General features: G+C 42.6%; 2 protein-coding genes across 3 annotated transcripts in view; one reads left to right on the top strand and one right to left on the bottom strand.

Moving 5' to 3' along the window:
* The window catches only part of STK3 (serine/threonine kinase 3), a 285,970-nt gene extending 264,875 nt beyond the window's left edge, over window positions 1-21,095 (bottom strand). For both annotated transcript variants that reach the window (XM_050941016.1, XM_050941015.1), the window contains exon 1: window positions 20,982-21,095. In XM_050941016.1, coding sequence (XP_050796973.1) covers window positions 20,982-21,004 — 23 coding nt within the window. In that variant the 5' untranslated portion in view covers window positions 21,005-21,095. The remainder of the gene's footprint in view (window positions 1-20,981) is intronic.
* Window positions 1-23,333, top strand: part of ERICH5 (glutamate rich 5) — an 801,722-nt gene that overhangs the window by 608,783 nt on the left and 169,606 nt on the right. The gene's annotated exons all lie outside the window — the stretch shown is intronic.

The raw sequence follows: 23,333 nt of genomic DNA on the forward strand, positions 1-23,333 counted from the left end.
TTGACTTTAAAGGTAAAAACCTGTAGTTCAGATAAAAAACCCGGCTATTAAATGAGAGGAGACGAGACAAAGAAATCAAGATCTTACAAAGAGAGAGGCAGGAAGCACTTGTAATTAAAAACAAGCATCACGTAGAGAGGGTTATAAAATACTGTCCATTAAAAAATAGGAGGTGAAAAAGACAACAACACTCCTCAACACTGAGAGCGAGGTGGTGGAGGCACTGCCCTCCTTATAACTTTTAGCTTAGTGGTTAAGGTATTCACCAGGGAGGCCTAGGTTCCATTCCCCCATGCCTGAGGTGGAGTAGGAATTTGACTTGGGTCTACCAACATTGCAGGACAGCACCCTAACCACAGGCCTATAGGATACAATGGTGTGTAGCTCTCTGAGTCTCTCCTATTTAAGAGTTAGCCAAGCAGAGATGTGACCTTAGATCTCCCTGTTACTAGGTGGGTGCCCTAACCACAAGACTATAGAGTCAGTCAATCAGACTACGGTTACCATAGGTCCAGATTATCCCGGACATGTCCTGATTTTGGGGTTTTAAATAGACGTCCAGGAGAACTTTGTAAAAATCTGAAAAGGTCCGGGATTTCCCTCCCAATGCACAGCGAGGCGCGGTTGACAGAACGGCTGGATTGAGTTACTTGCATCAGGGCCTCCAGCAGCCAGAGCCCTCCTCTGCTCCTCCCTCCCCCACAGCCTCAGCACCCCTAGAACTGTAAGGGGGCTGGGGGTTGGAGAAGGGGGAGGGGGTCTTGGGGGGCTGTCAGGGGACAGGGAGCAGGGGGATTGGATGGGACGGGGGTTCGGGGGGGCCTATCAGAGGACAGGGGTATGTATAGGAGTCGGGGGATTGGATGGGACGGGGGTTCGGGGGGGCCTATCAGAGGACAGGGGTATGTATAGGAGTCAGGGGAGTCAGGGGACAGGTAGGGGATGGGGTCCGGGGGGGGCAGTTAGGGTGAGGGGGAGGTCTCAGGAGGTGGCAGTCAGGGACAAGGAGAAGGGAGGCTTAGATAAGGGGTGAGGTCCCAGGGGGTGGTTAGGGGCAGGGGTCCGAGAGGGGGCGATCAGGAGATAAGGAGTGGGGGGGTTGGATGAGTTGGGGGTTTTGTGGGGGGCAGTCAGGGGGCAGGAAGTGGGAGTGAGTGGATAGGGGCGGGGCTACCATACACACACACCCCTGAAATGTCCTCTTTTTTGACAGTTCAAATATGGTAACCCTAAATCTCACACACACACACACACACACGCACACACCATGACTATTCAAGTGTTTTATACAAACTGGAGCAGCTTCAATGGGAGAGACTGAGAAAGACTGACCTCAGAATAGTCCATAGCCTGGTGGCTAGGACACTCTCCTGCAATGTGGGAGACATAAGCTCAAATCCCAGCTCCACATCAGGCAGAGGAGGGAACTGAACCCAGGCTTTCCACATCCCTGATGAGTGCGTTAACATTGTGCTAAAACTTATAAGGTAGTGGATGCCATTTTGTGAACAGCATCCAAGTGCCCCCGCCCTCCCCAAAAAAAAACAAAAAATGTTTGGCTGAATTGGTATCACATTTGCAAATAGTTTTGTGTCGAACACACACAAAAACTATTAAACCAAAAAAATTTGCACAGCTCTAGTTATAAAGTCAAGCACTCAAAAGCTAGAAAATGGCAGGTATTTAGGTTGCCTGTACAACCCTGATTTAGCCTTCTTGTGCGCATGCATTATGATGCAATCTTCAATTACATGATCAGATACTATTTCCCCCCCCCCCCACACACAGGCCTAACTCAGTCCTTCCCAACCACCAACCTCCACTTCAGTGGTGGGCAACCTGCGGTCCATGACCTGCACACAGTCCGTCAGGGTAATCCACTGGCGGGCCGCAAGACAGTTTGTTTATATCGACCATCCACAGGCATGGCCACCCGCAGCTCTCAGCAGCTGTGGTTTGCCGTTCCTAGCCAATGGGAGCTGTGGGAAGCAGCTATATATAAAAAACATGGACATAAATATATTTTCCCCTAACCTGGTTCCCAAAAACAAATTAACCATTTTTGCTGCAGTTCTCCAAAAGAGCCCAGCCTGAGGCAGATGCTCAACATGGAAAATTTCAGCTTAGTTACAGCTCATTAAGCCCTAAACAAGCAATTATAACCTACATTTAATCAATATTACAGTCGTAAAAGAAACCCACAAAAAGAATGGGTATTTATATACCAATGGGATACATACCACAAAGCATAGTGTGGCAGGATCACATCGTCATGCAGACATGGAATGACCAGCAGTAGCTCCAGAATTTCCACATAAGAAAACAGACCTTTATGAGGCTGTGTGAAAAGCTTGCCCAAACCCTCTGTTATCAGAACACTTAATTGAGAGAGGCCATACAGGTATAAAAGCAGGTTGCTATTGCTCTCTGGAAGCTGGCAACACCAGACTATTACAGGTGCTGCAAACCACTCTGGTGTTGGCAAGTAAACTGTTGGTGTTGTGGTAACGGAGGTTTGTGAGGGGATCACCACTGGTTTATCCTCTGGTGGTGAGCATGAGAAATGTTCCTAAAATAGCTGGCTTTCAGAGAATGGAGTTCCAAAAGTTTGACAGTCAGCAGGAACAAGCAAATGTGTCAGTTGCAAAGGGTACTATTCCATCATTCTGTAGGGCCTGGAGAGGCAAGTTCAGAAACATTAATGTGTGAAGTATGGGAAAGTTGCATGAATACAGTGTGCTAAAGAGATCTGGCATTGAACTGCTGAGAGAAGCAGGGACCTTGTTCCCTCTTAATTACACTAAAAACAATGAGGAGTCCTTGTGGCACTTTAGAGACTAACTAATTTATTTGGGCATAAGCTTTCGTGGGCTAAAACCCACTTCATCAGATGCATGGAGTGGAAGATACAGACCACAAAAGCTTACGCCCAAATAAATTTGTTAGTCTCCAAAGTGCCACAAGGATTTCCCATTGTTTTTGCTGATACAGACTAACATAGCTACCACTCTGAACCCTCTTAATTACACTATAATCAATGGGATCTTTGTGCCCACTGTCGTTTTGGAGGACCATGCGTACCCACTCTGGCCATGGCTCATGAAATCATACCCTGACATTAGGGACCCTGGCAAAAGAAGATTCAATTACAAGCTTAGCAGCTGCAGGATAGGGGAGAGTGTGCATTTGACAGGCTGATGGCAAGAGGGTGCTGCCTACAAAACCATTTGTATGCCAGTGCAGCCAATGCTGTCCATATGTCTGTGGTCTGGTGCGCCCAGCACAACATCTGTAAGGTTAAAGGCAAGTGTTTTTGCATGGGCTCTGGACACTTCTGGTTTGCAGGCCTAATACAGGCAACCATAAGATAGACCAATGAACCCTGGAATTGGTTGCAATTAGGGAAGGAAGCTGCCTGTTTTCACCACTTCATTATCTGCTTCTATTACAGAGATGTAAACTGTCTGTTTGATATAGTGTAGAGGTGATTTAACCTTTAGTGTGATTTTAGGTTATATAGGCTTGGTGTGAAATTAAGTGCCTATGTGATTGTGACATTTTGCAACTTTATTAAAAGCTTAGTACAAAACTTCCTGGATCTTCCTTCCTTTGAAAGCACCCACAAAAAGCCACATTTTCCAAAAATAACCAACTTAAACAAACCAACTCAAGGAAAAAGCCAGCTACCCCTCTATAAAATAACTATTACATGTTATTTTATGACATGCAATAAATGTTCCACATATTGTGCAATGCAAGTGCATGGCGTTTGTATACAAAACATTAACCACCACTGAATACAAAGGTTCAAAAGCTAGTATTAAAGGATGTGTTATTCTCTGACCAAGTTCCTCCTCCCGTTCGCTTTCCCCATTCCAAAAACCATCTTGCTTGCTTTGCATACGACTACACAGAGAACACCTGTGCTTCCAGTTCATGGAACAGTCCATTGCAAAGCCAGAACCAGCTTTCTAAATCCTGCACTGGCTTCAAGATACGGTAATGTGAGGAGTCTGTGGCCATTAGTGCTAGCACGGCTGGGTTCTCTATGCCTCCATTCTTCCTCCAGAAATCTTTCCAGTGATCTCTATGCCTGCAGCATGCTCCACTCCTGCTTTACCTTCTGGTACGCCACATATTCCTCATGCCTTCGCATCATATCCTCAACCACATCGTTGACAACCCACTTACGTTTATCCTCTGTTTTATGGTCCTGTCACACAGAATTCAGCCAGGTATGATTACAGCAGCAGCATTGTATTGTTTTAAGTTAAGTTATTAAGTAACAACAAAAAGTATCCTAAAACCTGCCTCAGTCATCACTTAAGTAATACACATGCTAGAAGTGGAAGGTACAGATTCCTAGCTGATCCAGGAAGAGAGCAACCAGACTGCAAAAGTTTGATGAAGGTGACAACTGACTAAAACAAGGGGAAACTTAAGAATTGGCTGCTGAGAGGTAGCAGCATGCAGCTGCAACACGCAATTCCCTCACCAGCCCCATTAGTTATGGGAAATTCTGATATAAAAAATGTATATAGCAATTTGAAGTGTGTATGGAAGCCATAGGGACTAGTATAATAAAAGAGGAGCACAAGAATGGCTATATTTGATAGTGATTGGTGTTCTAGTCCTGGATATATACAATGTATTCCATATGGAGGATGTGAAGAAAAAAAAAAATAAGGAAGTATGGAGGATCATTGGGACCTTATGGAAAATATGTCACCTATGACACTTTCCTGGATAAAAACCAAAAAAAAGGAGAGGAGAGGAGAAGAGACAGGAGTTTAAGTTTTAACATTAAAAAGCCAGCGTTATGAATATAGAACATTAAGCGACCCTTTTATTAAAAGCCAAGCAATCTTGGAATGTAACAGTTCAAAAAAGACACATTAAAAGGCTACTCAGAGGCATGGATCCAACACTTGAAAAGGCAATTTTCATATATGCCAAGTGGCAGAATAAAAGCAGAAATGCAGAATAAAAAGGCTCTAGAGGGACAGGCAACAGGACTAAAACCCAGAGTTAAACAGCCTTCCAAGCAGAATAGTGGGGGCAAAAAATGTAACTTGTTTTGAGACAGAGCATGTTAAGTTTATGGAGGGGACGGTATGATGAGGCTGCCTATAACAGCATATGGCTCATCCACAACTGCTATTAGCTAATATCTCTAATGGCCAAAAATGAGGAGGGCTCTGAATTACTACTAGGTGTCTGGCTAATGTGTCTAACTGATCACCATGTTTGGGGTCAGGAAGGAATTTTCCCTCAGATCAGACTGGCAGAGACCTGTTGGGGGTGGTCACATTCTTCTGCAGTGTAGGGCAGGGGTCACTTCCTGGTTTGAACTAAAGTAAATGATGGATTCTGTGTAACTTGCAGTCTTTAAAATCAAGTTTTGAGAACTTCAGCCAGAAATTATGGGCCTATTAAAGGAACTGGTGGGTAAGATTCTGTGTCCTGAGATGTGCAGGAAGTTGCATTAGATGATCATGATGGTCCCTTCTGGCCATAAAGTTTATGAGTTTATGAGTCTAAGGAAGAAAGAAGTTCAAAGAGCAAAAGGGCAAAGGGGAAAAGCCACACATCAAAAATATTTCAGTGATGTAGCAACTGGCAGAAGTATAAGAAGAGTCCAGCATTGTGGAAGGATGGTGTATAAACTGTAATAAAGCCCAAGCAGTTTGCAAAGGTGGTTGCAGACAAGACTCAGGAAAGCATCTGAGTTGAAAGCAAAGGAAAAGAGAAGGAGAGGCGCTGTTCATGAACACAAAGGAAGAAAATGCCTACAGACTCAAAGACCAACTAATGCAAATTTGTACAAATGGCTAACAAACCAGACACAGCAACACATGTGAATCTCTACTTTCTCTGAACCACTCTTTCAGTTTCTTAAAGATTAAGAAGTCAAAAGGTGAAACTGAAATCCTGTCGTAAAGAGCATATTCTGTTCCTAAGCAAGTGTGAAATGTCACAGATATACTAAAACAAAACAAAAACGTGTGTGTTAGAATACCAGGGTTGGAAGGGACCTCAGGAGATCGTCTAGCCGAACCCCCTGCTCAAAGCAGGACCAATCTCCAGACAGATTTTTACCCCAGTTCCCTAAATGGCCCCCTCAAGGATTGAGCTTACAACCTTGGGTTTAGCAAGCCAATGCTAGAACACTGAGCTATCCCACCCCCAAAAAACAAAAAGCAGTCAGTCTTTGGCTTCCATGAGTGAGGTGCTTGGCCTCATCAAGAAGGTACATGTCAGAGTCGGAATAAATATGAAAACAAGCTTGAACCAGATATTAATAGGCTAAATGCATCCTATAATCATGTGTCCACAGAATGGAGGATTCTCTCAGCCTGTTATATTTGCCATCTGTAGTGTCTCACAGGCCTTAAGAGAGACAGTTAGTTACACATATTACTCTCCCCTAAACTAGAGAAAGAGCTGCCAAAAATAACAGATGGCATCCACAAATCAGAAGAAGAGTTAATAGACTGGCTCAACTCATTAGTATTTGAAGACAGAAAAGAGGGGCTCTGAACAATAAAGGAATATTCCCTCTTGCCTTGAAATGAAATGGTTGGTGAAATGGCAGAAGCCAATTCTTCAAATCAGATGCTTTTGCAGTGTTTTGTCAGATTCCTCTAGGCAAAGGGAGCACCAAGATTTGCACTTTCAGTATACCATTTGACAGATACTGCTTCTTGATAGAGCAGTCAGAAATGTGTTCAGTAACAAAAGTATTTCATCATAAATGCCAGGTCTTTCAGGAGACCATAAAAGTGTACACTGATGGCAGTTTGAAGTAGCACCATTACTGGACATCAGGAATCATTGTAAAAAGTTCTGAACGTTGTAAGAAACAACCTTCAACTGAACAGAGTCAAATGTCAGTTTCAAACAACTGAAATTACCTACATTAACTTAGGACAGAACTTGATCCTAAGGGAATAGTGTCTCATAATTCCAAGTTTCAAGGAACTTGGAACATCAGGACATCCAAATAACAAAAAAGAAATTCACATATTGAACTAGGTCAGTAAGTTCATCCCCAAATAACTCACTTAAGAAAACTCCTTCACAAAGATGCTGAATAGGCATGAATGCCAGAGAACAAAAAAGTGTCCAAAGATTTAATTATCATTAGTATCAGTTCTGCAATTCTTTAGCCCTCTGAAAAGGATCATGGTCCTCAGAGATGTTTCAGCATGAAGGCTGGAAGCTGTATTACTACAGAAACACTGGACTAAATAGTTGCCTGTAACATATGCAGCGAAAGCTGTGATAAAGTGTCTGCACAAATTGAAAGAGATACTATGCCTTGCATAGTTCTGCACAAAGTTCCACAATTTTTCCAATGGTAAAACTGAAACAGGCCATTCAGTGCAATATAAAAAGCTTGAGCTCTGGTGAACACTGTCTTGGACAAGGAAGACATCAAGCTACAGATTGTAAGAGTATTGGTTCCTGGTGCAGCTTCAAAGCTATTGTTTCTGGACTCAGACAGGCAATGTGAATTGGTGGGAGAGGATTGCTCTGCAGACCAGGGATGATCAGCAGTGACCAATGAATTTCAAGAGTGGAGAAAGAAACCTTTCCGGAGATATGTGCTGAAACTGGACCTAGAGCAGCAGTGTACCAACATGCAAGTGCCCCATAACCATCTGGAAGTCACTCCAAATACTACCAGTCTGCTGCAAACCAACTCAGCAAGGAGAAAGCAACCGCTGGGGCCATTCTCACACGGATGTATAAGGCCATGGCAAAGGTACTGTTGCACTGGGTTATAAAGCCTGGCAATGCTTAGGAGATTATAGATGGCTTTGCACACATGGAATTCCCAAACTATACTGGAGCAATTGATGGGACCCAGGTGCCTTATATCCCCAAATCAGAGCTCAGAATTCATAAACAGGAAAGGGTATTTCTCCATAGTGTACCAGGGGATTGCCAACCACCAGAGCAGATTTACACTTAAATGCTAGGTGGTCTGAAAGGGTCCACAGTGCTAGGATTTTGGAACTCAGCTCTTTTTTAAATTAACGGAGGAAGGACTGTTTGCCCCCAGGAAAACTATGGACAATAGTATGGACATTGCTACAATTATCCTGGGAGATTCAGCTTACCCTCTGATGACCTGTGAATGTCTTCATTAACCCGAGCCATTGGGAAAGAAGGGAGGAACAGTTTAACTAGCACCTCATTAGTTGCAGAATGACAGAGTGTGCATTTAGCTTTCTGAAAGGGAGATGGCGCTATTTGTGGAATAGCTTGAAAGCAGCAGAAAACAAAAGTCCCAAAGACTGTAGCAGCCTATGGTACTTTGTACAATATTGGAGAGTGAGGGAGAAAGCATTACAGGTGCAGGGGAGGCTGAGGTGCAGAGACTTGCTCAGTGGTTTGAACAGCCAGCAAGGCAACCAATACAAAACACGTACAGCCAGGGCAATATTGTCAGGGGTACCTATTGCTCTTATTTTGAGGCTCAGGCCTGAAACTGCAGCTGCATTTCCAGCTCTTAATTTCCATCCCCGCTCCCACTCCTGGGATTGTTGTGCAGTTCTGTGTTGTTTATGGGCAGAAGTGCAACATTGTGGCAATCCCTACGGCATCTTGTTTTTGACAGCATTTGTTTATAAGCCCTTAAGAATTAGTACAACCAGTGATTTTCTGTGTAAAATTAACTGTCAACTCTATGAATGAAATTAAGAGGTTTAATTATTAAACAAAAATGGAAAAAAAGCTTTTAATTATGAAAGAAACAACTACAAAGAAACTTTTCATTAAACTAGCTGTAAAATGAAACAGCAAAATCCAATAGCGCAGGGCAGAGCCCAACACAACAAGTTGTGGGGGGAGCTCCTCATCACAGTCAAGCAGGTCTTAGCACTGCCTTTTCTGGTTTGTCAGACTTCCACGATGGACTGCTGTAACTCAAAGTTATCAAGGGCAATAGAGGGCTCAAGAAAGCTGGGGATCCAGGTGCACACTTCTTGGTGCCCTAAGCTGGGGGCTAGGGAGGAATGGCCTCTAGGAGCAATGTTCTGAGGGTACAGTGGGGAGCAGAAGTTGTTGCTCCCAGTACTCCACATTATCCAGAGGCTGCATAACATGGGTGGGTGCTGTTTTGCAGTAGTGCATTGCCTGCTGCCTTAACAGTAACATTTGCTGCAAAGGGTCATTTTGGCTTTGTACTGCCTCCAAGAGTTGCCTCTGTATTCCCTTTTCTTTTTCTGTACTGTCTTGGGCCATGGCAATGCTGTCCTCACCAGTCTCCCTAGAAAACTTATCAGATTCCTTCTCAGTCCTCAGATACTGCCTCTGTTGCTCCAGATTTTTCAAGTTGGGGGGGGGTGGGAAACTAATGAGGACTGCGGACATTTCATCATGAATTTCTTGTTTTCTCCCCCTCAGGTTTGCCAGCCACTCAACCACTGATAAGAGCTCTGTCCTAGAGGGTCAGGCCAGCGCAAGTGCTGTAAGTAATTTATTAAAAAGTGACAAGAAGTTATTGTTCATATTCTAGGGAAGAGTGGCTTGTTTTTTTGTTTGTTTGTTTTAAAAAAGCTTCCCCAAGATTCTTTGCAGTCCTAGGGAAGCCTCAGAGATGGTAAGTGGCATGTGCACTGGCCTTATTCAAAAAAGCAAAGGGTAGACTAGCAAAATTCATTGTGATGTTAATCACCAAGATGGTCCAGCAAGCATTGTTGCAGGAGTGCAAGGAAGTACTGAGCTATAGAGTGGGGAAAGCTGTGCAGCTAGTCCTCATAATTAAGGCTACGATTTAGTCATGGGTGCTTTTAGTAAAAAAGTCACGGACAGGTCACAGGCAATAACCAAAAAATCACGGCCAGTGACCTGCCCATGACTTTTACTAAAAATATCCCTAACTAAATCTTACCTGCTGGAAGGAGGGGTGGGGGGCAGTGTTCAAGTGATGAGGGGTAGCCTGTGGTGCTGCTGCTGCTCCCAGACTGTTGCTCCGGAGCAGCACCCAGGACCAGTTGACTGGGGCTGCCGGAGCAGCAGCCAGTGCAGCTGTGGAAGTCACGGAGGTCCTGCAAAGTCACGGACTCTGTGACTTCCATGGAAGATTATGAGTAAGGCTGTGAGTCTTTCAATAAGAAAAAATTCCCAGCCTTAGAGTTTGCTTTATCTCCCCTGCAGACATGTTGAAAAAGAAGAGAATGATTTATTGGGTTCTGCAACGATTGTCCTAAGCATTCATTGTTACCAGTCTAAGAATGCATGTCACAGGAGAGCTGTACTCTTTACATAAGAATGGCTATGCTGGGTCAGACCATAGCCCAGTATCCAGGCTTCTGATAGTGTCTCATGACAGCTGCTTCAGAGGGAACAAACAGAACAGAGCAATTAGTGAGTGATCCATCCCGTCGCCCAGGTCTAGCTTCCAGCAATGAGAGGCTATGGGACACCCAGATCATGAGGTTGTGTCCCTGACCATCTTGGCTGATAGCCATTGAAGGACCTAACCTCCATGAATTTATCTAATTCTTTTTTAACCCAATTATACTTTTGGCCTTCACAACAACTCTGGGCAAGGAATCCAGAGGTTGACTGTGTTGTGCAAAATAGTATTTCCTTTTGTTTTAAACCCGCTGCCTATTAATTTCAGCCAGTGACCCCTAATTCTTGTGTAATGTAGAGAAAGTGAATAAGGAAGTGTCATTCACCCCTTCACACCAGTCCTGATTTTATAGACTTCTATCATATCCTCCCTTAGTCTCTTTTCCAAGATGAACAGTACCAGTCTTTTTAATCTTGCCTCATATGGAAGCTATTCTATATCCCAATCCTTTTTTGGTGCCCTTCTCTGTACTTTTTCCAATTCTAATACATCTTTTTTGAGATGGGGCACACAGAACAGCACACAGTATTCAAGGTGTGAGTGTACCATGGATTTATATAGTAGCATTATGATATTTTCAGTATTATCTGTCCCTTACCCAATAGTTCCTAACACTCCATTGGCTTTTTTGACTGCCGCTGGATACTCACCAGATATTTTCAGAGAACTGTTAACAGTCACTCCAAGATCTCGGCGCAGTAACAGCTAATTTAGACCCTATCATTTTGTATCTATAGTTAGGATTACTTTTTCCAAATGTGCATTACTTTGCACTTATTAACACTGAATTTCATCTGCCATTTTATCAAAGGGGTAGTAGCCGTGATTGCCACTTTTACAGATCCAGACTAAGAGTTCTGTGGCACCTTATAGGCTAACAAATGTATTGGAGCATGAGCTTTCATGGGTACAAAGTGGGTATTTACTAACGAAAGTTCATGCTCCAATATGTTTGTTAGCCTTTAATGTGCCACAGAACTCTTTGCCGCATCTGCCATTTTGTTGCCCAGTCACTCAGTTTTGTGACATCCTTTTGCAATTCTCTGCAGTCTGCTTTGGACTTCACTATCTTAATCAATATTGTATCATCTACAAACTTTGCCACGTCACTGTTTACCCCTTTTTTCAGATAATTTATGAATACACCTCCACCTCGATATAATGCAACCCGATATAACCTGAATTCGGATATAACGCGTAAAGCAGTGCTGGGGGGAGGGGCTGCGCACTCCAGTGGATCAAAGCAAGTTCGCTATAACACGGTTTCACCTATAACGTGGTAAGATTTTTTGGCTCCCAAGGACAGCGTTATATCAAGGTAGACGTGTACGTTGAATAGCAATGGTCCCAGTACAGAGCCCCACCTATTTACTTCTCTCCACTGTGACAACTGACCATTTATTCCTATTCTTTATTTCCTATTTTTTAAAACAGCTACTGATCCATGACTGAATATTCCCTCTTATCCCATAACTGTTTAATTTGGTTAATAGCCTTTGACAAGGTCCCTCAAAGACTTTCTGAAAGTCCAAGTACACTATGTCGACTGAATCTCCCTTGTCCACACATTTTTTGACTGCACCACTCCCAAAGAATTCTAATAGTATATGGGTATATCATAATAGGTATGATTTCCTTTTAGAAAAGCCATGTTGACTCTATCCTAACAACTCACATTCACCTATATGTTTGATAACTCTGTTCTTCACTATAGTTTCAACCAACTATTACTGAAGTTCGGCTTACTGGCCTGTAATAGCCAGGATTGCCTCTGGAGCTTTAAAATAATGTGTTACAATAGCTTCTTGTCAGTCACCTGGTTTAGAGGCTGATCTAAGTGATAGGTTACATATCCCAGCTGTTAGATATGAAGTTTCATATCAGAGTTCCTTCAGGACTCTTGGGTGAATCCCATCTGGTCCTGGTGACTTAATACTATTTAATTTATCCATTTGTTCCAAAAACCTCTATTGGCACCTCAATCTGAGAGAGTTCCTCAGATTTGTCACCTAAAAAAGATTATATATCTGGTTCAGGTCTGGAAATCTCCCTCACATGACCTGCAATCAAGACATATACAATGAACACATTTAGGGCTTGTCTATGCTGGCACTTTACAGCTCTGCAACTTTCTCTCTGAGGTGTGAAAAAAACACACACACCCCGAGCACTGGGAGCTATTCCCAGCACTATGCCATGACTACACAAGCCACATTAAAGCGATGCCGCAGCATTGCTTTAATGTTGCCAGTGAAGACATGCCCTGAGTTCCTCCACAAAAGCTTTGTCTTCTTTGAATGCTCCTTTAGCACCATGGTGCAGAGATTGTTTGGCATGCTTCCTACTTCTGATGTACTTAAAAAAAAATTGCTGTTAGTTTGCGGGTCTTTTCCTAGTTGCTCTTCGAATTCTTTTTTGGCAGGAGAACATCCAACTGGAGCAGAGGGAAATGATTCCATAGTTGGGAAACCTCCTTCACACTGAGGATACCTCTCTGGGGGAAGGGAACTCCAGTTATTAGGAAGACTGATATTAGTAATGGGTGATTCAGTCATTAGAAATGTAGATAGATGAGTTTGCAATGTGTTGGGGCGGGGGTGGGGGAGGCATAAATGGACAGCATGGAATAGAAAGGGAGGCTCAAAGTTTGCTCAGAACAGAAGCTAATATGGCAGTATAGTATAACAAGCCAGTTAAAATAAATACACACCGACGTTCCCTCCATAGGATCAGCCTCCTCAGTCCTCACCTGGGTATAAATTTCGGCAAAAGACACCCTAGATACCTCACATCAAACATAGGAGTGAGTTCATATACTGACAAATCTGTTTTTAACAGAGCCTAGCTGATGGAAGAACATCACTGCAGCATTGAATATGTTAGTACAGTTATATAGAAGATTTACCACAGTAAAACAACATATATATGTATCTCAAACTGTGTGTATATACAAACTGTGTGTGTGTATATACACACACACACAGTTTGAAAAGGTAGTTAATGGCCAGAAAAGGCTAGATTGATTAAAGAAACATCACCTTATTGTCACTCAGTGATCATGAGGTAAAGAGATTTTACAAAATTAATAGCAGATATCTGCTACTGGTACCAGAGAAAGAGTAGCAGAGAAGAGTAAATCAAAAGGCAGCTATACCAGAATTCCATTAATTGATCTTTTTATGAATTATGGTAAAGTGACTGTATGAGACATGGACATACCTATAGACCAGTGGTTCTCAACCTGTGGCCCGTGGGCCACTTGTGACCCAATCAGCACACACTTGCAGCCCATGTACATCCTCAGGGCCATGCAGGTAGTATTGGATGTGGCCCGCAACACACACAACATGATGAGAACTACTGCTAGAGACACTTTGCTTTGTAGCAGAACCAGAAGACAGATGAAACATCTAAAAACAATGACTGAGACCCATTATACTGTAATATTAAAATATAAGATAAATTGACTGGTCTAATTTACTAGACGTGGGCAAATAGTGCGTGGAGTGTTTAAGCCATATGAACTACAAAAGAACTTTGTATTTCACACAGAATTACCCAAAGAATCTATCTGATCGTTTATATGCCCATACATGTTAACAGTAAAAGTTTTGAGTAGAATTCTGCCCTCATTTGTACACTGTGCAATCCCAGTGAAGTCAGTGGGATTGTACGGAATGTGAGAACAGAATTAGTCCCTTTATATTTGCATAAACAGATATCCCACTACCAAATACGACTTTGAGTACAATAGTAGTAAAGCCCACAAATTCTGTTGCTCTATGTGTGCCTTCATATGTTACAATGATTTGTAGCAGAGTTGTTAGGCTAAATTCATTTTAATAAATGACAAGTGACCCTCAAAAAAAAAGTTAAGAAAAGCAACTTGTCCTCTCGCAGAATAGTTGTGGATTTCTGAATGTTCATAGACCCATAAAAACTTATTTTAAAAATGTAAGAGGAAAGATAGGCATATGTATGGGAATTACATATGTATGGGAATTACACATAGTTCACATGTTTTTTAAACTTAAGTTTATTTACAGACAAGTTTAAGTCATCTCAGTTTAAAAAAAAAAAAAGCTGAGTCAGAATTTTATGGCTGCTGATAGCATTCATTTGAAATGGGGAGGAATACTTTAAAGTGGATGCCAGGGCACTTTTTTCTTCTACTACTGTTAAAATTATCATAATTGAAAGATTAAAGAGTGTAAAAAAAATAAAAATAAAAAACTCACTTACTGTAGAACCACTAAACAAAGATTCTCAGGAAGTTTCAGAGGCAAATATAGTGGCTGGGACTATTTCCAGTCATTTTTTAAAACAAATTACTTGATTTCAAATGTGATAGTGTCCTTTTAAGTAAAGAGGGAGGAAAGTATCAAGTTAAGCTTCACAGGAAGATGTAGGAAACATTGTTGAAAGTGCAGATAGAAAAATGCAACCCACAACTATTATAAAAATAGTTCACTGAAAAGAAATTAAAGTAGATATACCAAAAAAATTAAAAGAAATATTCTTGGACTCCTTAATACCTGCTTTTTCATTATGAATGTTCAGTTTCCTGCTCTTAAGACCACTTCTCCTTTTCTTGTTTAAGTTCTTACCCATCACACCCTGCCCCAAGTTCCCAAAAAAAAAAAGCTATAGTGGTCTAGTATGTCTATTGGACTGTGTCATATGCTGCTCTCTGAAGGACTCAGGTTTGAGAAATAGAAGTGTTACAAGTCAGTTTTAGTGTAAAGTTTCCTTGGATTCTTTCAGATCCTCGAGGACCATGGTTTGTTTCTCCACAGAGCAAAGGGAGGAGAGGGGATGGACCCTCCAAACATCTTAGACATCCATGGAGTTCCAGAACATTAACTCAAAGACCCTGCTATCTTTGAACTAATTCCAAGTCTTCCACACATCCCCCTGGCAATACGTCCCTCTCAGCAGCTACTCCTACAGGCAAGCATACATGCATGCACTCACACACACCCTCGTCCCCATACAAGTGTAGTGATTAGAATCTATTTATGTTATTAGACATATGCCACCATCCTCGCAAATCACCATGGCATCGAAGATTCTCTGAAAGTATTACGAAAGCAAAAATAGTCATTCTGGTTCTTCCCAGCCAATAGGAGAAATAGGTCGATTAGACTGGAGGATGAGAGCAAGAAGAGTCTGACACTTCACATTACTTTTTGTAGGGACTCTCTATATAGCAGCTAAGAGATTGTTTCCCAGCACGGATAGACAGACACACGCTAGCACACTAAAGCTAGTAGTGGGACCATGGCAGCACAGAGAGTGACTTGGACTATTTAAAGCCGAAACTCATTTCCCATTAAAATCCTGAATTTTCAGACCTCTTCTCCCACTAAACAAACAAACCTATGCACCTCTAATTTAGACCACATTCTCAGCCAAAAGGTGAATTTTTTTCTCTCTGGGAAATGTAAGGGGGCAGGGGGGGTAGGAATGTCAGAAAACTCCCTGCAAGTTTTGCTACTGACGTTTTGACTCATCATGACTCTGAATCAGTAACGTACTGAAGCACATAAGAAGTCCTCCTAAAGTCAATGGTGCTACTCATATGCTTAAAGTTAAGCACATGCTCAAGTACCGGGCTGGCTCAGGGCCTAAATCTCCAAAATGGTTTGGTCTACAATCTCAAATGTAAGGTGCTTCACTACCTATGGATTAGAAGCACTACATAAGCAGTATTTTATGATGATACGGACAGGAAAATTTCAGAAGAGTGGTTTTGTTTGGACAGAGGATCAGTTGGATGCCAAATGGTATTGCCTTTGCAGATCAGAAGGCTGGGAATGCTAGTTTCATCCACAAAAGTGGTTTCATGTCTACAGCGAGCAAATAGGACAGACCTCTTGTTCCTCGCCAAGTTTCATCAATTCTCATAATCTTAAGTCACAAGTCTTGAAATATATGGTATCTTTTGTATAATCCCACCTCCTTAAGTTATGTAAATACGGGAGATCCTCAGCCCTCATATGAGAGCAAATAAAATGTCTTGCTCTCTTGGTAGCAGAGAAAGAACCTCAAAAATGTGGCACAAGTGTATCCCAAAGGTTCAGAAACCAGAAGATTTTAAAAAAACGTAACAAGCCTACTTTAAAAGTCTTATAATTCAGCCAATTTTAAGAATTTTGAAGGCTTGGGGATGGTAGTACCACTTCCTCCTGCCCCTGTAACACTGGGAAAGTCACTTGCGCTAAAGCTTTCAGAAGTGTACACTAATTTTGGGCGCCTCTGTTTAGGTGCCAAACTTGAGACAACTAAAGCTTGATTTTCACAGATGCTGAGCATCCTATGACACCCACTGAAATCAGGCCTTAGGTATCCCAAACTGAGGACCAACGATTGAGGCATAGTTAGTGAAAATTTTGGTCTTAGTCACTATGCTTGTTTATCCATTTATATGTCAGGGACAGACATCTACTGCACAGAAGTGTGAACTATGAGATTTAGGGTCTGAGCCTGCAACCTGAGTAAACAAAATTCCCACTGAAGTCAGTGGAAGTACAGTCTAAGACTGCAAATTTTGGTCTTTAGTTTGTTAGTACTTGTAAAATGCTATCAGGTTCTGGAAGGGCTATAAAAATACAAGGTTTTATTTATTTTTTTAAATAGATACTATTCATTTCATCTGGGAAAAAATAGAATATAAATTCTCAATGGATTAATTTTAGATTGTGCAATTGTATCAGTATTTGACAGACTTGATGAACCAATGTAGCTGTATTTCTAGTATAGACAATAGATTGTCAATGACGTAGCAATAGGTTCCAAACAATGAGTAAATAGTGAGCAAAATCCCAAACCAAAAGGCTTAAAGAATTTGGTATTAGATTTAATATACGCCAGATAAAACAAAAAGCACATGCACCTGCCAAAAAAAAAATCAACTCATCAAGTTGTCATTAATATATACATCTTTTGTTTTAAAATATTTATGATTTTACAGAAGAAAGAAAAGTTGCCATGCTGGATCAAAACAGAATCATCTAGTTCTGTAACCTTCTCTAACAGTAACCTGGCAACAGATGCTTCAGAGGAAAGATACAAGAAAGCTGGCAGTCAGCAGTCATAGGATAACCTGCTCCCAAAGAAAGTTTCTTTCTAATCCCCCACCCAATCAGTTTGGCTGGGTGTTTGCCCTGAAGCATAATGGTTCATGTAAGTAAATATATGCAGTGTTGATAACTCTCAAAACTGTATTGCTATCCTTGTGGTATTTAGGCCTGATCAACAGACAGATTTTGTACAGTTATAATATATGGAGCTATACCTATCCCATAGAAGTGGAGGGGACCCTGAAAGGTCATTGGGTCCAGTCCCCTTCACTAGCAGGACCAAGTACTGATTTTGCCCCTGATTCCAAAGTAGCCCCCTCAAGGATTGAACTCACAACGCTGGGTTTAGCAGGCCAATGCTCAAATCACTGAGCTATCCCTCCCCCTATAGCTACATCTGTCAAAAGAGAATACAACCACCTCTAACTGAAATAGGTATACTTGTATAGTATTATTCCCCTTCCTCCACTCATCAATAGGCTATAGTGGTATAAGCACTTTATACCACTATCACTGCATCCACACTAAAGTGGGGCTGTACTGTATTAACTATACCAACACAGGTAAGGCAGTATAACAACTTTTGTGATTAGACAGGGCCTTGGTGTTTTACGTAAAGCAACAACTCCTGGAATCAAGTTTCTAGTCTTCGTGGTTGTGGAGAAAAGCCTAAAGACATGAATCTTAAAGGTGCAAAATCCAAAATATATTTATCATCAGGATATGGGGGGACCTAACTCATGATTTCTGAGCATTTGGGGTTGTCAGTACTGTAACAGTAAGGGATTTTTGTTTTAAGTTTCTAATTTTGGATGTTCCTGATTTATTTGAATAAGTCTCTCTAATTATGAGATGAGGCTATTTTAACAGTGCTTTTCAGATAAAAGCTCCAGCCAAATAGTTTGGATGAGGTCCATAGCTTTTATTATTGTACTGTTACAGTCTAATAAAAATTCTGGATAATACATTAGCTGCAATTAGCTTCAGATGCTTACAAAAATAGTTTATAAAAAGCTTTTCTCCAGAAGAACCACAATTAAAATGGAGTGGTGATAATATAATCATGATTTATCAATTCCCTGTACTCCAAAAACAATTAAGTATCCTAAAGCTATATTTCACTGCCAGCAGCTTTTATTCAGTATTATTGACTGCTGTTTGTAGCCAACAGAACAGTCACATATTCTTCTGGCTTCTGCTGTGTCTTAGATTTGGGCAACTTTTTTTAAAATGAGATTTTTAAAGGTAGCAATGAAAAAGCAGGATCTTTCAAGTGTAAGAGCAACATACTTTATCAATATAGTCCCTAAATCAGGGGTTCTCAAACTGGGGGACGGGATCCCTCAGGGGGTCACAAGGTTATTACATGGGAGGTTGCAAACTGTCAGCCTCCACCCCAAACCCTGCTTTACATCCAGCATTTACAATGGTGTTAAATATATTAAAAAGGGTTTTCAATTTATAAGGGGGGCGGGGTCACACTCAGAGGTTTGCTATTTGAAAGGGGTCACCAGTACAGACGTTTGAGAACCACTGCCTTAAATGCTGCACTGTGATACATGCCCAGAGCCCAACTAAAGTTAGTGGTGGATCCACGTGTCACATTACATGGCAGGATTGGAGACACATGCAGAGTACTGGACAACTTGGATGCCATATGGATTTAAGTTATTATAGCAAAAAAATTGTTATTTCAGGTCACTAATAATCTGGTACAAATGCTATATGTAGTAGTATTATGAAATGATGTTTATATATCCTTCTCTTTCCCCTTCCTTCATTTTAGGTATATTTTGGAAGGCGGGGGAGGGGGGGAGAGAGCAGGAAGACTTTCCTTCCCTTTGACCTGCAAAAATCCAATGGCTAAACTCAGAAAGATAAGTTCAACTAGAAGACTTTACTGTTAGTAACAAGGCCCCTGCCATACCTATTTAAGAAGGGGAAGAGTATAGGGCAGGGATGGGCAAACTTTTTGGCCTGAGGGCCACAATGAAGTTGCAAAACTGTATGGAAGGCCAGGTAGGGAAGGCTGTGCCTCCCCAAACAGCTCCCTTCCACTTCCTGCCGTGGTGGGGAAAAGGAGAAGGGATCTTTCTTAAAGTTATTTTAAGGCTGGGCACATATGTCAATTTCTCCCTCAGAATTAGTTTGAAAAATATAGAGTTTAAGGTTAGACGGAACCATTGACCAGAGTTTCTCAAATTTCATTGCACCACAGCCCTCTTCTGACAACAAAAATTACTACATGGCCTCTGGAAGGGGTACCAAAGCCCAAGTCCCACTGCCCCAGGCAGGGGGCCAAAATCAAAGCTCAGGCCCCACTGCCCTGGGGGGCACCAAAGCTTGAGGACTTCAGCCCTGGCCGGTGGGGCTCAGACTTTGGTTTCAGCCAAAAGCCCCAGTAAGTCTAACGCCAACCTGGCAACCCCATTAAAATGGGGTTGCTACCCACTTTGGAATCCTAACCTGCAGTTTGAGAACTGCTGCATTAGACCCTGTAGTCTGAACACCTATATCTCAGATTTAGTTTCAGCCTGTCAGCCCTCTGTTGAGCCCAATAAAGGTTTGTCTACACTTGGAAATTTAGCTATTCTGGAATAATGTGCCTTTTCTGATTTAACTTAATCCATTAGTTAAAATATACAAGGCCAAAACTTAGAAAAGGGCAGATTTGATTTAGAAGTAATCAAGATAAAAACATAAAATCACCAATGTAATTTATAGTCAGGTTCAGACTAGAACTGCATTCAAAGAAGGTTTGTTAGTCTCCTCACCATCCCCAAAACTAGTTCTAGAGACAGAAGAGTGAGATGTTATGATTTCCCTCCTGGATTAGTTTTAATGTTGGGTGTTTTTATGCTCTCCTCCCCCATCCCCCACTCATATGGAATAAACTAAGTTTGTAAGAAGCAAAGGTTAATTCCTGAGCTGGGGTAAGAATAATTTGGAGGGGGGGGATTTTTACCAGTTCTGCATTCCTATCCACCTCCATGGAATTACTGCTAAATTGTGCAAGCACATGTCAGTCTTCATATCTACACTAAATGTGAATGTTAAGGGTCAAAGGATTCATGTGTGTGTTACAATCTCTCCCCCTATGGTGAGGGGTTAGTGCCAACGCTGTGGGAAAGGAAGGACCAGGGTCTCTCCCCTCTCCCATGGGGGGGGAAGGAGGATTAGTGTTAAGGGTGGACAGGAGGAGGATCAGTGTCTCTCCCCTACCCCATGGGGGGTGCCAAGGCTGAGGGGGAGAGGACCAGAGTCTCTCCCCTCTCCCATGGGGGGGGAGGATCAGTGTCTCTCCCCTCCCCCATGGGGGGATTAGTGCTAAGGCTGGGGGAGCGGGGATCAATGTCTCTTCCCGTGGCCCTAAGGTAGGAGAGAAGGGGGATACCAGCAGCCATGGGGGAGGGCGGGGCCTCTCCTAGCCCCGGGGGTGCCTAGTGAGGCCTAGCCCCAGCTCCTGCCCCCACCCACCAGACCACGCCGCCAGCTGATCCCATTGCCAAGGCAGGGAGAGGACTCAGTACCTTCTCGGTGCTGCCTGCTCCATGCTGCTGCTCTTGGGTGGCGGCGCGCTGAGCCGTCAGCCGCGACGCGAGTGTCACCTGACAGGACCCTGCCAGCCCCCCTAACTCCACACAACTTTCCGGCAACTCTGGGACTGGCCCTTTAAATGCGATTCGCCCCCTCCCCACTAGGGTCGGGCGCCGGACTCTCACATAAACGCCACCAACTCCTACCCTGCTAGCTGCCCCAGACCTGCCCCTTTCATTGGCTACAGGCGGCACAAACACAGACACTGATTGGATGCTCATCAAGTCACTCAGCAACTTAGAAAGCGGAAGAAAAAGTCCCTCAGCGCGCACTGAAGCGGCTTGGGGGAGGGCTGTCGGTGTCCTGGGAAGAGTGAGCTGACTTGCGTAGAGAGGAGGAGAGGGAACAATGGAGTGCGCGGCGCAGCGGGTGTAGGACCGTTCGTTCCCAGCATGCACCGCTCCTCCCGGTTACCAGCTGTCGAGCGGGGCGTGCTGGGATATGTAGTCTCCAGCTGCAGCAGCAACGGTGGTCTGAGGGATCCACCCGCATGATTGCCGCGGGCACGGACATCCCTGTCCGGGGCCCTCGGTCACCCCCTTTCACTTCCATGGGTGGAGAAGTGACACTGCGGGACACGTACAGGTTTTGTTGGCGCGAGGCTTGGCAGAGCTTAATTTGGGTAGATCGAGATAAAGCTGCGCTGTCCCAGAGATGCCCCGGGCTCGCTGTCCTTCAGAGCGAGCTTCACAGCCCCAACCAGGGAGAGTCAAGGCTGAAGAGTGAGACGTGCCAGGTGGTGTGTTAGGTCATTGCCGAAAACAGGGACGCTCATCTTCGGTCCTTGGCTACAATAGTCCAGATTTTTAATCCACGCACCACCTAATAGTTTGATTTAAAATGTACGCTGTTTAATAGGAGATGTAAGCGTTTCACATGCACTAATTCATACTAAAGTCTAGTCCACGTGAGTGTTCTATAGGCAATACAAACCAGTGGATGTTAATATAAACAATTACTTGCTGGAACCTGGATGGTTGGAGATTCCTGAGGAATATTCCAGAGGAGAGTCTAGTTCATAAGGAAAAAGAAAATTTAACAATACGACAATGTTTATTTTGCATGTCACCTTGTCATAGTGATTGATCATCCATTTCAAAAACACTGTACAGTACAAAGTATTAAAACGGCAGTTGTATTAGTCTGTATCCACAAAAACAACTAGGAGTCCTGTAGCACCTCAAAAACTAACAGATTTATGTGGACATAAGCTTTTGTGGGTAAAACCCCACTTTGCCCAAATAAATCTGTTCGTCTTTAAGGTGCCACTGGACTCCACTCTGTAGTACAAATATTATTTGTTTTGTATATTATTTCTCATATTACATTTACAGCAAACTAATTAATCCGATTCCAAAATAAATTAAGTTAAAACACAAACAATACATTCAATGAATGTAAAAAAAGTAATTTATTTTAACTGAATTAATTTGAAGATAAACCATAGATTAAAAAAATTCAGATTCCACATTTCCTTTAATATCTAATTTAGTTTCACATTTTATTCATCAACCCCCTTTGCTTTTCTTATAATTACTTTTGGTGGCTCTAACTTGAAACATGGCTCAGGATTTGCCAGCTTCACTTGGGAAAAAAACAGGAGACAGTGTCCCATCTAGTCCAAGGTTTGGTCTGAATGGTGTCATATTAAAAAAAAATTTAAGACTGAACAGTCTCTTCTCCTGCATTTGAGTGAGGGTAAAACTAAGATAAGCTTGGCAACCCAAGCTTGGCACCCCTCAAGGGGAGGGATAGCTCAGTGGTTTGAGCATTGGCCTGCTAAACCCAGAGTTGTAATTTCAGTCCTTGAGGGAGCCATTTGGGGATTAGTCCTGCTTTGAGCAGGGGGTTGGACTAGATGATCTCCTGAGGCTTTTGACACTGCTAAGATATACCCACAACGTCCATCTTGTATTGCACAGTATTGTTATCTGTGTCAGTTTGTAGTGCTGCCTCCTCCCATACACACTGAGGAATATCTGATTTCTGCATCAAATGGTAATCAACAAATTCCTCTTACAGCTTCATCTCATGTAACCTGCTCTTAAAAATCTACAATGCCATAACCTCCATAGGCAATTTATTTCAGTTCTTAACTACCCTGACAGGTGGAAGTTTTTCCTGATCATAGAATCATAGACTATTAGGGTTGGAAGGGACCTCAGGAGGTCATCTAGTCCAACCCCCTGCTCCAAGCAGGACCAATCCCCAGATTTTTACCCCAGTTCCCTTAATGGCCCCCTCAAGGATTGAACTCACAACCCTGGGTTTAGTAGGCCAATGCT

The sequence above is a fragment of the Gopherus flavomarginatus genome, chromosome 2, assembly GCF_025201925.1.
Source record: "Gopherus flavomarginatus isolate rGopFla2 chromosome 2, rGopFla2.mat.asm, whole genome shotgun sequence".
NCBI classification, from domain to species: domain Eukaryota; kingdom Metazoa; phylum Chordata; order Testudines; family Testudinidae; genus Gopherus; species Gopherus flavomarginatus.